At 43.3% G+C, this 17225-nt stretch overlaps 1 protein-coding gene across 6 annotated transcripts in view; it reads right to left on the bottom strand.

The window, feature by feature from the left end:
- Positions 1-2: 2 nt before the first annotated feature.
- Positions 3-17225, bottom strand: part of psda (pleckstrin and Sec7 domain containing a) — a 47464-nt gene continuing 30241 nt past the window's right edge. For 4 of the 6 annotated variants that reach the window (XM_055902136.1, XM_055902137.1, XM_055902139.1 and 1 more), the window contains 11 exons: positions 15101-15181; positions 14878-14990; positions 14600-14658; positions 14268-14357; positions 8449-8492; positions 4490-4668; positions 4245-4315; positions 3995-4152; positions 3413-3557; positions 2931-3074; positions 3-2615 (listed from right to left, as the gene is read on the bottom strand). In XM_055902136.1, coding sequence (XP_055758111.1) covers positions 2304-2615; positions 2931-3074; positions 3413-3557; positions 3995-4152; positions 4245-4315; positions 4490-4668; positions 8449-8492; positions 14268-14357; positions 14600-14658; positions 14878-14990; positions 15101-15181 — 1396 coding nt within the window. In that variant the 3' untranslated portion in view covers positions 3-2303. Of the gene's footprint in view, positions 2616-2930; positions 3075-3412; positions 3558-3994; positions 4153-4244; positions 4316-4489; positions 4669-8448; positions 8493-8731; positions 10254-14267; positions 14358-14599; positions 14659-14877; positions 14991-15100; positions 15182-17225 lie in introns of those variants that run through there. The other 2 variants (XM_055902138.1, XM_055902142.1) reach the window with 2 other exon arrangements.

The following is a 17225-nucleotide window of genomic DNA, read 5'->3' as shown; positions in this document are numbered from 1 at the left end:
GGTCTTTTCAAAATGTGTTTATTTTTGTCCTCTATTCCTCAAAAGATAAACCATTTAGTATATTTGACAGAGCAAAATCTTAATGTGTTATTGACAATATGCAGAGTTAATCAAGAACAATGTCTAGAAATAAGTTGTGTTTCAGCATCTCTATGGGAAGTGAGTCCAGTAAAAACATGTACAGGAATAGCAGTCTACGTTTTTGACAGTGACAAATACTCAACAAGACCAAGTTAACTGGTAAGCAAAAAAAAGAAATATTCGACTTCAACACTAGGCCCGAACCCAAAGTGCAGAAGGGTGTGATAAGTTAACCCCTGTGTTCGATCACATTAGAAGCCCATTGACGCTACTTTAGCTTTTAGATCTACTGTTGATTTATTGTCCCTCACCATACAACCTCACGTATTCACAGTGGGAGCAAGACACACCCAAAAAGTGATTGTGGCATTCTGCATGACTGAACACATCATGCCTCACCCTGTCATGGTCCCCATAGAATTACAATGACAGCCAATGTTTCTGGTTTGAACCCACAAGACTGTTAGCCCGCTGAGCTAAAGCCTAGGTAGCAGTTCAAGACGCAAACGTCTTCAGGCAAGGGTAGTTATCACAGAACCATGTCAGGTTATTCTGTCTAATTCAACAACACAATCTCATACTGTTGGCGGTGGGAACCTCCCCCCATGGAATCATCTATTTCACCCTGGTCACATTTTAATACATGGGAAAGTAAAGCAGTAAGACTTCACTCTGGCTGCATTTACGCAGACCTATTTTATTATAATTTTGGTCAATCAGATCAGCTCTGAAAAAGATCTGATGTGATTGGTCAAAAGATCAATTGGTGGGAAAAGATCAGAAGTGGGCTGCCTGCGTAAATGCAGCTCTGGGTCCATGATGACACCCAGATAAATACTGTATTATACAGTCAAGTCAATCTTACCTCCTAGGACCATCGTTTCCCATTTGAACAGCACCCTTTGGTGGCTATATTGTGGCATTACTGCACCAGTTTACAGACAACACTGCCAGCCTGAGAAGAAAATGGCTACGCCACGCCATAACATTCTATATATTTTTACACATGTTACATTCTTTTATACAATATATTGGGTGTGGTAGACAGTGCCTCATCACAATTCATAATAGTGAATTTAAATCAACATTCTACCAACATTTGAATTAATTTGTCATCAATGATCTGACGAGTTCTTCCTGTAGACACTTTAAACGAATGTTTGACACACAGCTGAGATGTACTGTAAACTAAGCTCTGTCATGTTACATTTTCAGTTGTACAAATACAAAACACCACGTGAATAACGTAAGAATAAAAACAAAAAAAACGATTGTCTTTTGATATCAACTCCTGATATGCATGCAGTTCTCCTCTTCAAAAGTTAATTAAACAGACAGATAGCCAGCCTGTGTGATCAATCTACTTCATCAACCCATTAGTATGACAAATCTCTCGGTGCCATAGCTGATGTGTGTAAAAGGTCTTTAGAAATAATTAGATCCAGCAGAGCTACACAGTTACTCAAACCGGGCCTGGTTCTGGATCAGTGCAGTTTGTCACAAGAAAAGTCCTTCGAATAATAAAATCATTGCAAAGACTTTGAAAACAAAACTAGTATGTGCATGCAGCATCATAAAATGATGTCCAGTAACCTTCTATATTCGTTCCAATTGATGATGTCTCATGAAGACTACAGTGTTTCTTCCAGTTTCCTCCAAATGCATCGTGGGTGGGTTGAGGTCCTGGCACTCTGGTCGGTAGGGGTCCTGACATGGGCACGGGGTCCGTTTAGTCTCGATGGGAACAGTTAGATGAGCTGATGCAGCTCTGTCTCGGTCACTCCTGGAATGGATCGATACTGAACTTTCGTGGAGGGAAAACAACCCACACCTCTTAAAAACCCCAGATCGAATGGCTGATTTAACGTAATATTCCGATCTCGGTCTCTTATGTGTCAACAAGATTTTGGTCCAAAAGCATAGTGAAATAAAATGAATGTGGATAGTACCAGTAATGAAGGACCACACAGAAGTTAGTAATTTGTATAGTAAAATGGGGGACCCGAGTATCCACTGTACTGTATAATTAGCCCTGGTGCATCCAGTGTCTGTGGTTTCTCGAGATAGAAGCATGCAACAGGTCTATCCCCCCATTATCTTTCTCCTCCACACCATTTTCCAGTCATGGAGACCGGGCACACCAGTGGTCCCTGTGTATCGATCAACACAGATAGTCCAATCGTTTTAACCACCCTGTCCACCCCAACAGCCTCGTGTCCGTCTCACTGTTTGACAGCCTGTCTGTAGCTGTGTCTCTGGGGCTCGGAGCGCTTGGTCTTGCTGCTCCCCCTGGTGCTGGAACTACTGCTGCTGGCCCCCCCCTTGGCACTGCTGGCCTGGCTGCTGCTGCTTCCACCCCCCCTAGTACTGCTGGCCTGGCTGCTGCTGCTGTGCTCCTCCCGCAGAGTGGGGCTGGAGTGGGCCCTCTGGAGACCCCCATCGTCAAAGAGGCGCGACTCGAACAGAGACAGGTCCTCTTCCCCACTCCGGATCTTAGACCTCAGTAGCATTGCGTACGTCCCATAGCGAGTTTTCTGTGCCAGAGAGAGTACATGATGTCAAACAGGATTTGGCATTGCTGAGATCAGAGCCATTGTTTGGCAGTAGAGTTTGGCAATCTGTTCTGGATTCTGGCACCAAGCAAAAGCAATCAAGTTTCCATTCTGGCTGACCTGGAATAGAATTGTCTTGAAGCGTTTGGTAGCCAATTTGGCAGCCATTAAAAAAAAAATATCTGAATATCAAACAAACTCAGTCTGCCAAACTCAGCTTGACTATGGCTCTGGCTGCAACTATTCAGTCACCCTATCACTCTATTTAACACCAGACAACAACTATCAATCCCTCACCTCAAACTCCAGGTACTCCTCACGTTGCTTGTGCTCCTCCAGATCACGAACTTTGGCCTTTTTGTCTGGAATCACAGCAGTTAGCTCGATCAGCTCAGAGGAGATGGCCCGGAAACGTGTCTCATGGGATTTCACTTGTTCCTCCTGTCAGTGCACATGGCAAAGGAGGACCATGAACATAAGGCTACACCAAAGTCAGTAACCCATACAGAATTCTGATCAACATAGAGGCCTACTTACGCATTTGAGTTATTCGTTGTAAATAGCAATTCTTCTGTGTTTTTAAACACACAAAAAAGTATAGAGGAGTGTTTCTTCAATGATCTGTCTTTAATAGACAAGTTCCTACAATTTTGGGGGTTGATCTCTCTACAGCACAGATACTGGATGACATGAGTGTGTTTGGACTGGGAACTAGTACAAAGAGAGAGAAAAAGAGCGAGAGAGAGAGGGTCATGGTGTGAGTGGAGGCCTCTGTGTACCTGAGACAGTTTGCTGTTGGAGCCCGGCAGCAGCGGGCGGCTGAATTTCTTCTGGGAGCCGATGGCAGCAGGGAAGGGTGGCGCTGAGAACATGGCTGAGACCACGTTGATACGGGTGATCCACGACTGCATCTGCTCTGAATTACTGAGATGGAGGACAACGGAGTTCAAATCTGGATACTGGCTATCAGAATAAAGGCCACAAATGATCAGCCCCAGAACACACGTAGACAGGCTTCGGGTCAGTTATCAATTGAAGAAGTGTGACACTTATTTTCAATTAGGATTTGTTTTATTAATTCCTAAATTAAAATGGAATTAATCCCAACACTGGAAGAAAGTGTATATCTAGGACATCACAGACAACTGTGTCCTCCAGGGACACAGAAGCATCATGATCCTCTACCTGAGCCTGGGGCTGTATGACAGGGGCACTGCCCACTCCATACTCAATCACTACTGTTTTGGGGGCACTTAGCACAGCTTTAGTACAGAACAACCTTGTAGAAGGCAGAAAGATTAACGGCCAAGGCTAATACAGAGCATGGGGATGAGGAGTGGGTGGAGGAGGAGGAGTCTCACGGTGCTTGGAAGAGGAACACTCTCCAGTCTGCAGTGCGCAGGTAGAACACGTTGGGCCTCTTGCTGTAGTCTGCTGCCCTCATGGCCAGAGAGTGGTGGATGGACACAGCGTTCTTCAGATCCTCTTCAGACAGCTGCTTCTCTGGACGGTACTCTCCCTACGGACCAATCAGAGAGCAGAATGCTATCACACATGTCCAATCAGAGACTGGGATAAAAGGATGGTTGGGAGGGGTGTGGTTTGGTGTACCTTCTGCAGGTAAAGGACCAATCCCTTCAGCATGACATAAAACGTCTTCCATCCTCTCTTACCTCGAGGGGCTGAAAAACAGATCATGGAAACACAAAATATCCACTCAGTATTTGCTGCTCCCAAGTGTGATTTTTAAATCAAACTTAAAAATAGTACAGCAATGTTTAGATTGACACGGTCAGATTAATCAGCAGTGAAATGGAACAGATTATGGTTAACAGGTGAGGGTAAAGAGAACCTACTTTTCTTGCCGTCAGAGTCTGCATGGACCTTCCGCACCAGGAAGCCATTCTTATAGATCAGGGCGTCAGGATTCTGGGCCACGCCTAGACCACTGCCAATTCGCTTCATGGTGTGAGAGGCGGAGTCAGTGCGCAAATCGGCCAACTCTGAAAAGGACTTGCGCAACTCCTCCTCATCGCTATGGAGAGGACACAATTCAAATTTTTAAAAAAAGTTACGTCCCTAATCATCAACAAAACCTGCTAGTCTCAAACTGTTAAGTCATGTCCTCCAGTTCAGATCCAGTAGAAATTAATGAATGATCTGTCCTAATAGTTTGGAGGTGAGAAGGCCATGTCTTTATCTACTCAGCATGCCACTCTTGTGAGAGCCTCTGGATTTCCGGGTCACTTGGCTGTCTGTCACCCACGCTGAGAGGTATCATCCCATGATGCTCCCGCTGAGCAGCTTGGTTGCATCTTACTCGCCAATCACAGAGAAAGGTTCACCAAGTTTCGAACAACTGAAACCCTGCTCAAAAACCCTGCCCCTGAACACTGACAGAACTCACTTTGACAAGCATGAACACTATGTCGAACATCTCATCCACTCACGTATCATTCAGATATCTATAATGCATTTCTTACATTAAAAAATGGTTTTGCTGTAAGAGGAACAATCCTGATCGGTATGAGTGGTGAGTGACTCACTGTCTGTTAGATAACAGTATCCTGGCATCTCTTTGACTGACTGTGATGCCCTTTTCCCGTGAACTGAGGGGTCCGAGTGTTCGATGAGGCTATAAGAGAGAATCCTACAGTACTGACATTTGGGGAGGATGGTGTCTCCCGCCCACTGAAGACACTGACTGAATACAGATCTGTACACCAGTGGAACCTTGCAGCTGCTCCCACAAACATTCATTAATGTATGAGCTTGAAATTGCTGTTAGTCAGAGGGGGAGTGCTGCTGCGTCACACTGTCCTGACTGTATTGTCCACCTCCTCCGTCTCTCTGCTAGACACACTCAGATATGTACATAAAGGCGCACGCACACACACGTCGATCTTTAAGATGAAATCATCCACGGCCACAGAAGTCACATATCTGTGGACACAAACCAGAAACATGAACACAAACCACACATGCATGTGGTTCAGTCGAACACTCTTTGGTGTGACGCATCCCAGGACCCAAGGGATCTGTGTCTTAAAGGAACTCTGTCGCTCACCTCCGCTCTCTATCCCATCTTTCTTTCACCATATCTCCTCAAAGCCATAGCCTGCAGGTATCATGCATTATGATGCAGTTATAATGCATTGTAAGACTTGTCATAAGCATGTGTACCCCCTTATAATGTCTTATATAATCACCTCGTGATTTTTGACAAAATAACAGCCAATTTGAGCCAGTTGCAATATTAAATGCATAAAGATAACACAATAGGCCTTTTTGTTAGACAAAGGTTTATAAAATGCTTATAAACAAGTTATACATTTGTTACGAAATTGCATCAATTTAGCTTTTGAAAAAAGACAGAAAGGAACCACTTGTGTTGCAGCTGCTAGTACATGTAGGTATATTCTGAACAGTGAACCGACCAGTCAGCACATACTGTACACCACAGCTCTCATCTGTTGCTAAGTAACTGCTGACCTCTGAATCCACAAGAGCAAGTAGTGGAGAAGAGAGGTTCAGAGGGAGAAAAACAGGCAGAGGGAGGCGAAAGTGAAATACAGAGCAGATAAGAGATAAGGGGAGAGAGGGGAGGCTACAGGCAGAAAAATGAGGATAGTGAGGGAGGCACATGTGAGCGTTGGGATGTTGGGGCCAGGAAGATTAAAGCAGTGGTGCAGAGTGAAAGGGAATGTGAGAGAAGATGCTGCTCCCACTGCTCTCCTTCAGAGGCTGACTGAACCCCTAAAAGTGTGTGTGCTGTATGTGTTTGCGTATTTGCACTTTAGAATCAGAGTCAGACATTGACCTGTAATTACGAGAGAGAGTCAAGTAGGGACCTGTATCCATGGCAATAACATCTGGAGAGCTTGTGTCTTAAATTAGGGTCTCAGGGCATCACAAAGACTACGTCCAGAATAGCAACCCTTGGCGCACACACAGTCTGGCAAATGCTACAGGGGCACAGTTGGTAGTTGATTCTGTAGGGGGAAAATTGCTTGTAGACTGATTTCAAGTAGATTTGCGGCTAATTCCAATAAAAAAAAACATTGATACGCTGAGTCTTTTTCAATCCAACACATTTTGTGACATTGAGAAAATGAATCCAACTACGATATGAATTCAGGAAACCTTAACAGCAGTTAATTGAATAAGGCAAGTGCACACAAATAAAGTCAGACATACACATACAGTAAAAGTCAAAAGTTTGGACACACCTACTCATTCAAGGATTTTTCTTTATTTTTACTATTTTCTACATTGAAGAATAATAGTGAAGACATCAAAACTATGAAATCGCATGGAATCATGTAGTAACCAAAAAAGTGTTAAAAACAAATCAAAATAGATTTGCTATTTGAGATTCTTCAAAGTATGCACCCTTTGCCTTGATGACAGCTTTGCACACTCTTAGCATTTTCTCAACCAGCTTCATGAGGTAGTCACCTGGAATGAATTTCAACAGCTGTAAAAATGAATTTGTGGAATTTCTTTCCTTCTTAATGCTTTGAGCCAATCAGTTGTATTGTGACAAGGCAGGGGTGGTATACAGAAGATAGCCTTATTTAGTAAAAGACCAAGTCCATATTATGGCAAAAACAGCTCAAATAAGCAAAGAGAAACAGTCCATCATTACTTTAAGACATGAAGGTCAGTCAATACAGAACACTTCAAGAACTTCTAAAGTTTATTCAAATGCAGTCGCAAAAACCATCAAGTGCTATGATGAAACTGGCTCTCATATAAGACCGCCACAGCAAAGGAAGACCCAGAGTTACCGCTGCTGCAAAGGATAAGTTCATTAGAGTTACCAGCCTCAGAAATTGCAGCCCAAATAAGTGCTTCACAGAGTACAAGTAACAGACACATCTCAATATCAACTGTTCAGAGGAGACTGTGTGAATCAGGCCTTCATGGTTGAATTTCTACAAAGAAACCACTACTCAAGGGCACCAATAATAAGAAGAGACTTGCTTGGGCCAAGAAACACGAGCAATGGACATTAGACCGGTGGAAATCCGTCCTTTGGTCTTTTGAGTCAAAATGTGATATTTTGGGTTCCAACCACTGTGTCTTTGTGAGACACAGAATAGGTGAAAGGATGATCTCCACATGTGTGGTTCCCATCGTGAAGCATGGAGGAGGAGGTGTGATGGTTTGGGGGTGCTTTGCAGGTGACACCGTCTGTGATTTATTTAGAATTCAAGGCACACTTAACCAGCATGGCTACCACAGCATTCTGCAGCGATACGCCATCCCATCTGGTTTGCACTTAGTGGGACTATCATTTGTTTTTCAACAGGACAATGACCCAACACACCTCCAGGCTGTGTAATGGCTATTTGGCCAAGAAGGAGAGTGATTGAGTGCTGCATCAGATGACCTGGCCTCGACAATCACCCGACCTCAACCCAATTGAGATGGTTTGGGATGAGCTGGACCGCAGGGTGAAGGAAAAGCAGCCAACAAGTGCTCAGCATATGTGGGAACTCCTTCAAGACTGTTGGAAAAGCATTTCAGGTGAAGCTGGTTGAGAGAATGCCAAGAGTGTGCAAAGCTGTCAAGGCAAAGGGTGGCTACTTTGAAGAATCGCAAATATAAAATAGATTTTGATTTGTTTAACACTGTTTTGGTTACTACATGATTCCATATGTGTTATTTCATAGTGTTGATGTCTTCACTATTATTCTTCAATGTAGAAAAGAGTCAAAAGAAAAACCCTGGACTGAGTAGGTGTGACTGGTACTGTATGCCCATACTTTCATGAGAACAAAAACATCCTTTGTATGCAAAGAGCACTTACATGGTCCACTGGAGCTTCTCGTTTCTGATGGAGTTGTACAAGGCCTAGAGAAAAAGACAAGACATAACAAACCTCACACATATGAAAAACGTTTGTGTGTGTGTGTGTGTGTGTGTGTGTGTGTAATGTCTAATGAGTGTGGAGGGACCCTTGGTCATCCTGCTACTTGTGCGACAACAATCATTAGATGTCCTGAATAAAGCAGTTCACATTGATCATATTAGTCACACTGATTGAAACACAAGCCTGCTGCTTCGACCAAAGCAAACCACACAAAATGTACCCTGCATTTTCCAAGCTGTGCCTTCTTCTTGCGGGCCTGTGGGTGGTTCTGTCCATCCTGGGACCTTCCCAGCAGGTCAGGGAAGGACAAGGGTTTGAGGGAACGAGAGCGAGGGGCGCGGGGGTAGCGGAAGGGGTCCATCACTCGGAAGTCCCGGCGAACACGCACAGAGCAAAGAGAGCGGGAGCGATTCCGCCCATCAGAGTGGATGCTGTTTACACCAATCATGATAATGCACCAACAGGAGCAGTCTAGAGGAGAAGAGACGGTGGAGGGATGGATAAAGCCAGATAATCCCGGATCTCTCCTGTTGATCAAAGGCTCCACAGATTCTGTATATGGCCTCTTTCAAAGCTTAACACCAAAATGTAGAGATTCAGTTAAAAGGTAAAAAGAGGGAGAATGACAAATAGGTGACTCAACAGAGGTGTCAGACAGACAGAGAGGCAGACAGTCACTTTGTCACTGGTGACTGACAACAGGGGTCGCGGTCTTACGAACTGCGCTTCACTGGACTTTTGAGGAAACCACTGATGGAGGTTAACATGGGCCTCAAGCCCTCCGATGGGACTTCAGTTCCTGCATAATGGATCCATATGCATTCATTATGCATGTATGGAGAAACAGTGGTGTGCAACTGCCACTTGCTGTGGCACTATTCTGCGTCAAGTCTATGAAGGTGGAAGTCTTTTTGGAAGGATGTCAAGCAGTTGCCAACATGCTATTCAAGAGCTGGTACATACATACATGCATGCATACAGCTCCACCATACACTCCGTAACAACTAATGATACTCAAGAAAGTCACACAAAACACACACAGGTAAACAACAACCCAGTTAAAGAGGGCAAAGGATGACTAGACGATCATAGCAACCATAAGACAGCAGTGAGCAAGCAACCGAGTTCACCCACACATACACTACCAACACACACTCACACCAAACCAGATAGAGCGGGTGGAGGGAAAGAATTCCACCCACTCACTCACAGGCAAGCTGTCGAAGAGAACCCTCAAACTGACACCACCGCACGTCCTATTGGAACGAACAACATTATCCAAGGCTTGACGATACAGATGCTGTATCCAAGGCAGTAGAATACAGATGTTGCAGACTCAGACTACCCTGTTGCGCTCTAATAAATGAAAGGCTTTTGGCTTGATGATGAGGGACTGAACAGGTCCCCTCTCCCTCTCTCTCTCTCGCTCTTTGTTCTCTCCGTTCCTGGATCCTCTCCTCTTTACTGGTTTGTCTTCAAACTTGGAAATGGTTCTCACACATCCACTTATTTCTCCTTCGTATGTGTCAATCTCTTATTTCCCTCCGAAAATCCCTCTATATGCGAGTCGGGAGAGAAAATTGCATCAGTGCTTCGCACTCCTTTCATCTCCCTCTTTTCAATAACTCTTGTTCTATTTCCCTGTGTGCTTCAGATGAAAAAAAAACCCAGACTGAATCACAGTGACAAAAGAAAGCGGATGATGAGGACCGAGCGCTCGCTCTCTCTCTCTCTCTCTCTCTATGCGCATTTCTCTCCGGCTGAGCAGCAAATCCCGGTCCATGTTTCTGTTCAGATCCCTCCTTCCTTTTAGTGTCAATCATTTGCCTCCATATCACTGTTTTCTTAAAATGCAGGTCTTTTTCACACTCCATTTCCACCAGTCTAACAGTGTAAAAGAAAGGAATGTGCAGTCCAGGGACAAGTATGAAACGATGGTGCCTTTCTAATACAGTAATTAATAGTCTTTGGAAGAAATCTGCCGACCAGATAATGCTACTAATTTGTGGGCTGAGATGTAGGCTATACAAAAAGGACAGAAAATGATGACCTATGGGATGAGCAATGTATAGAACATAATGTAAAACCATTAAACAGAAACTCATTGCAAAACACACACACACCAAAATAATCATAACTCCTGATTGAGAGCTAACATTTCCAGGTTACTGAGGAAAATATTCCTCTGGAAGGTAGCCTGTCAGAAAAAGATCTCTCAGTCTGGTCAGCCGACTGGGATGGTAGTGGGTTGACATGCATACAGAGGTGCTATTCCATCCAGCCCCAAATGAAAAGGAGAAGCGGTCTTAGAGGATGACGGGGGCTAAAACACAAAGGACTAAATCATGTTGACAGGGCTTTACTTCTTACACTTTTACAGTTTTTTGCCCGAGTCAAATTCCTCTGCATCAAATTGACTTGAAAGCTTTGGATAGGATACCTAGCCTAGAGGGTAAGGTGGAGCCATTGCCATACTGCTTATACCGATCCAATCTTTTCAGATCTATATAACTGCATACACGGTAGGGGCAGTGGTTGTTTTGGGATTGGGCAGATTATTTAAAATCAAACTGCCCTAAAATTTATCTGATCAATCTATCCCATTGAAATGGATATTCCGGGTCCGTTTCCCAGTATTGGGTCGGGACATATTTTAAAATGAAATCGATTGACCCACTATGATCCACTGTACTGTGCAGCCGTCTTCATCAACCTGGCCAAGGCTTTCGACTCTGTCAATCACCGTATTCTTATTGGCAGACTCAACAGCCTTGGTTTCTCTAATGACTGCCTCACCTGGTTCACTAACTACTTCTCAGATAGAGTTCAGTGTGTCAAATCGGAGGGCCTGTTGTCCGGACCTCTGGCAGTCTCTATTGGGGTGCCACAGGGTTCAATTCTCGGGCCGACTCTTTTCTCTGTATATATCAATGATGTCGCTCTTGCTGCGGGTGATTCTTTGATCCACCTCTACGCAGACGACACCATTCTGTATACTTCTGGCCCTTCTTTGGACACTGTGCTAACAAACCTACAAACGAGCTTAACGCCATACAACACTCCTTCCGTGGCCTTCAACTGCTCTTAAAATGCTAGTAAAACTAAATGCATGCTCTTCAACCGATCGCTGGCCGCACCTGCCCGCCCGACTAGCATCACTACTCTGGACGGTTCTGACTTAGAATATGTGGACAACTACAAATACCTAAGTGTCTGGCTAGACTGTAAACTCTCCTTCCAGACTCACATTAAGCATCTCTAAAGTTAAGCATCTCCAAAGTTAAATCTAGAATTAGCTTCCTATTTTGCAACAAAGCCTCCTTCACTCATGCTGCCAAACATACCCTTGTAAAGCTGACTATCCTACCGATCCTTGACTTCGGCAATGTCATTTACAAAATAGCCTCCAGCACTCTACTCAGCAAATTGGATGCAGTCTATCACAGCGCCATCTGTTTTGTCACCAAAGCCCTACTACTACTCACCACTGCGACCTGTATGCTCCCGTTGGCTGGTCCTCGCTACATATTCATTGCCAAACCCACTGGTTCCAGGTCATCTATAAGTCTTTGCTTGGTAAAGCGCCGCCTTATCTCAGCTCACTGGTCACCATAGCAACACCCACCTGTAGCATATGCTCCAGCAGGTATATTTCTCAGGTCATCCCCAAAGCCAACACCTTCTTTGGCCGCCTTTCCTTCCAGTTCTCTTCTGCCAATGACTAGAACAAACTGCAAAAATCACTGAAGTTGGAGACTTATATCTCCCTCACTAACTTTAAGCGTCAGCTGTCAGAGCAGCTTACTGATCGCTGCAGCTGTACACAGCCCATCTGTAAATAGGCCATCCAACTACCTACCTCATCCCCATATTTGTTTTTATTTTTCTGCTCTTTTGCACACCAGTATTTCTACTTGCACATCCTCATCTTCACATATCACTCCAGTGTGAATTGCTAAATTGTAATTACTTAGCCACTATTGGCCTATTTATTGCCTTACCTCCTTACTTAATTTGCACACACACTGTATACAGATTTTTCGATTGTGTTTTTGACTGTACGTTTGTTTATCCCATGTGTAACTCTGTTGTTTGTGTCACACTGCTTTGCTTTATCTTGGCCAGGTCACAGTTGTAAATGATAACTTGTTCTCAACTGGCCTACCTGTTTATATAAAGGTGAAATAAAAATCTCCATTCACAAAGTGAACTCAATGAACACAGACTCGTTATGTCAATACACTCACTGTTTATGTTTCCTATGACAATAACTGAACAGTGTGACATGCTGATTGTAGGAAGCAAAGTGAACCTCTCCACTGTAGTGAGTTGTGTTAATATGCGCCACAGCAACAGAGAACTATTCCCTTGACACCCAGAGAAAAATGTGGAAATGTACACTTCTTTTTTTACATTTTACTTTTTAGTCATTTAGCAGACACTCTTATCCAGAGTGACTTAGTAGTGAGTGCATATATTTTAATACACCACACTGTCTGCATTAGCATACCTTGCATAATCACCGCCCAACAGACACATTAACATTACTCACACCATACACAAAACACTGACAACAAGGTTATGAAAAGAGAGGATATGGAGAATAATATGGAAGAAAGAGACAGAGAAAGAGAAAGGGAGGAAGCAGCGAGTGAGAAAGACAGAGTGATTTGTAACGCCTGTCTGATAATGCCATGACAAAACGCTCGTCACAGCAGGCGGCACCATGTGACAGCCAAATTCCCATTTACTGAGAGGCCTGTCCTCCCTCTCACCCGTCACCAGTAATTTACCATATGAGCCCTGCCCCAATGACTACTGTACTGTAGCAGCCTCCTCTCTCTGCACCATTAGAACAGAAAAACAAAAAGGTGGATTGCTGAGCGATCTCTAATATTTCATCATTGTGATATCTCAGCTGTGATATGAATAGTTAACAGAGACTCTGAGGAGGAACAAAGCTTGGTCATCTCTGTGGGCCGCTGGGATGAGCTCCCACAGAGGTAGGTGGAACAGAAAGGTGGGAACACAACACATATCACAGACAGAGAGCAAAGGAGCAATTAGGGAGAGAAAAAGATGCACTTCATACATGAAATGGAGAACGAGGGAAGAACAGAAGCAGGCAGATGGAAAATGTTCTGCCATGCGGTGATATGATTTGTAACAGAATGAGTAAGAGAATCTGAAAAACACAGGAAGGAGGGAGGGAGGGAGATGAAAACAAGGGAGTAGGAGGTGATGCTGTTCACAGGAGTGAGGCAGAGAGTGAGAGGGTGGAAGGTAGAACATGTTGACTCTCTCTCCGATCTACACAATATGGTGCTGTTAACAGCTCAGAGGTGGTCAACAGATCACATTCATATCCTTTATAAAAGACAGAAAGCCCTGTCCACTACAACAGGGAGAAAATACGTAATGCTGGATCACGCATATAAAAGAACACATTTATCTGAGGGTGAGAAACATTACGTCTCTCTGACAGGACATGCATCTCTCGATATCGTCTGAGCATGCTTGCCAGTCAGTGTAGTAACTTACTCTGATGTCAACCAACAATCTGGGGGGAAAAACTGTTTTCTCAACAGACTGACTGAAACCGGATCATAGATATCAAGGGATCATGTGGTCAAATTAAGGTCCTGCAGCTAAACCAAGGGTCCCACTGTGTGCATGTGTGTTTGTGCGCACGCCTGGTTCAACACATCACATAGCTATATTAGTTTCTACTGTATATTTTAACTAATTCAACAGACCTTGAGCAGTTCTCTAGGAAAATCTTTTCCATCATTTAGTCCTTCCAAGTTGCTGATGAACTGCAGAATGGACATCTTTTTGCCAATATTCTGAGGAAGGAGAAAATGAGCACCTTTACTCACACTGTCTGCTTAAGGACCCATCGAAGGACAACTTTAGGTTTGTATTGACGTTTTATAGTGTATAGGTTACACATTTAGAAGCTATAACCAGGGCCCAGTGGTTTTCCTGCTCAAGCCAATGGTCTATCTTTTCGACCAGAAAACTTCCAACTCTTTACCCACATTCCCTCCACAGCTCTCTAGTCCCTGGCTCACCCACAGGTACTCACGTGGCCATGCAGGTCTGTATTGAGCAGCATCAGGGCACAGGTCAGAGTGTGGACACTGTCTGGAACAGGGAGAGAGAGAGAGCTTGAGATGTTTCAGTGAGTTCTAATGCAATATCAGCGTAAGAGTGCCCCACAGTGGCACACAGTATATCGATAATATGTGTTCTTTAAGAGCCTTAAAACTGTAACAACTTGAACAAATGTCTGTGTGGACATACATGCACACATACATACACACACAAATACATGTACACGCGCATGCATTCAACCGGTCTAACCTTCAGAAGGTATTGCATTGGGGTTGCATTGTAGATATCTCCTAGAGAAGTGGGCCAGCACTCGCTCCCTCTCTTGTGTCTCTCCCATGAGGGCAAACTCCCTCAGGAAGGCTCTGTGGAAGACATATAGCATTGTGAGTGTTCACTATTCAATGAAAGATCAAATAAATCCCTTGGACATTATGCTACATATTTTGACCCTTTCCACTGAAAGAGATCTCACCGTATTGCCTGGTCAATAGTAAGGCCTGAGAAGTTGAAGTAACTGAGATATTCCTCTGCCACCATCCGACTAAACTCATTACTGCAGAATGACAAGATACAGACAATTAGACCGGTCAAACCAAAGATATCAAAAGTATTTTACTGTAACTACAGTTGAAGTCGGAAGTTTACATACACCTTAGCCAAATACATTTAAACTCAGTTTTTCACAATTCCTGACATTTAATCCTAGTAAAAAATCCCTGTCTTAGGTCAGTTAGGATCACCACTTTATTTTAATGTGAAATTTCAGAATAATAGTAGAGCGAATGATTTATTTCAGCTTTAATTTCTTTCATCACATTCCCAGTGGGTCAGAAGTGTATATACGCTCAATTAGTAATTGGCAACATTGCATTTAAATTGTTTAACGTCGGTCAAACATTTCAGGTAGCCTTCCACAATAAGTTGGGTGAATTTTGGCCCATTCCTCCTGACAGAGCTGGTGTAACTGAGTCTGGTTTGTAGGCCTCCTTGCTCGCACACACTTTCAGTTCTGCCCACACATTTACTAAGGGATTGAGGTCAGGGCTTGTAATGGACACTCCAACACCTTGCCTTTGTTGTCCTTAAACCTGTTGGGGATGGGGGCGCTGTTTAGACTATTTATGCTAATTTGGCTAATTTTTGAAACGGCTTCCCACAAAATCCTTGATCGTACAATATGCATATTATTATTATTATTGGATAGAAAACAGTCTATAGTTGCTATAGGAGTTGAAATTTTGTCTCTAAGTGGAACAGAGCCCATTCTACAGCAATTTCCCTGACATGGATTCAGATTTCAGAAATGTTGGCCACTGTTCTGAAGTCAGTTAAAAGGGCACTGATTTTGCTATGACTATACGGACACTTCTTACGTCTTCCCCTGGATGCCTTTACGTGATGACGATTCCAATGGGGTCGATTGCGCGTTCACAGGCACTACAAATGAAAAAACCCTGTAGCTAGCAAGTCTTTTCTTGCTGCGTAACGCGCGTGGAGGACACCGACCCTCTCCTGTTCCAAGCGTTAGTTTAGCCTGTTATATTTCTCCGGTCATCTTTTCACTCGTTATAGGAGTTAAAAACATCATAAGGTAGTTAATTTAAAGCGTTTTATAGCAATTTATATCCGTTTAGTGCGATTTTGGGACATTTATTTCTTTAACGCTGTGAATAGGTGGGCACGCTTTCAGTTCATCCCGAACGCAGTTGGCATTTTCACATGGCAAGAGGACAGCTTTCCACCAAAAGACGATTCCTCCCAAGAAAGGATCCTTTGCCCAAGATACTGATGGAAGAACAGCTCAAGGTAGGACATTTTTATTATGATAAATCGTGTTTCTGTCGAAACATTTTAGTGGCTTAGGACGCCATGTTTTTTGACGTAGCTTCGCTTGGCGCAAACTGTATTGAAAAGTAAGGATAAATTAAAAAATGTAATAACGCAATTGTATTAAGAATTAAATTGTCTATCAATCCCTGTCCACCCTATATTTTTTAGTCACGTTTATGAGTATTTATGTATAAGAGTAGATCACTGTCTAAGTGGCGCAAGGACTTTTTCTGACCAACTGAGCTACATTTCACATTGTCTAACCATGATTTTGGTGGCTAAATATAAACATTTTCGATCAAACTGTATATGCATGTTGTAATGTGATGTTACAGGAGTGTCATCGGAAGAATTCTGAGAAGGTTAGTGAAAAAATTAATATCTTTTGGCGATGTTGACTTTTATCGCTCACTTTGGCTAGAATCAATGCTGGGCTGCTAATTGCTATGTGCTAAGCTAATATAACGATTTATTGTGTTTTCGCTGTAAGACACTTAGAAAATCTGAAATATTGTCTGTATTCACAGGATCTGTGTCTTTCGATTCGTGTATGCTGTGTATTTTTACGAAATGTTTGATGATTAGTAAGTAGGTAAACACGTTGCTCTAAGTAGTTTTTCTATTCCATTTGTGACGGTGGGTGCAATTGTAACCTATGCCATCTACCTGAAATATGCACTTTTTTCTAACAAAACCTATCCCATACCATAAATATGTTATCAGACTGTCATCTAATGAGTTTTTTTGTTGGTTAGGGGCTATAAATA

Source organism: Salvelinus fontinalis, chromosome 37 (assembly GCF_029448725.1).
Source record: "Salvelinus fontinalis isolate EN_2023a chromosome 37, ASM2944872v1, whole genome shotgun sequence".
Lineage (NCBI taxonomy): Eukaryota > Metazoa > Chordata > Actinopteri > Salmoniformes > Salmonidae > Salvelinus > Salvelinus fontinalis.
Note: the sequence above shows the minus strand (reverse complement) of the source record. Positions and strands in the feature narration are given on the sequence as shown.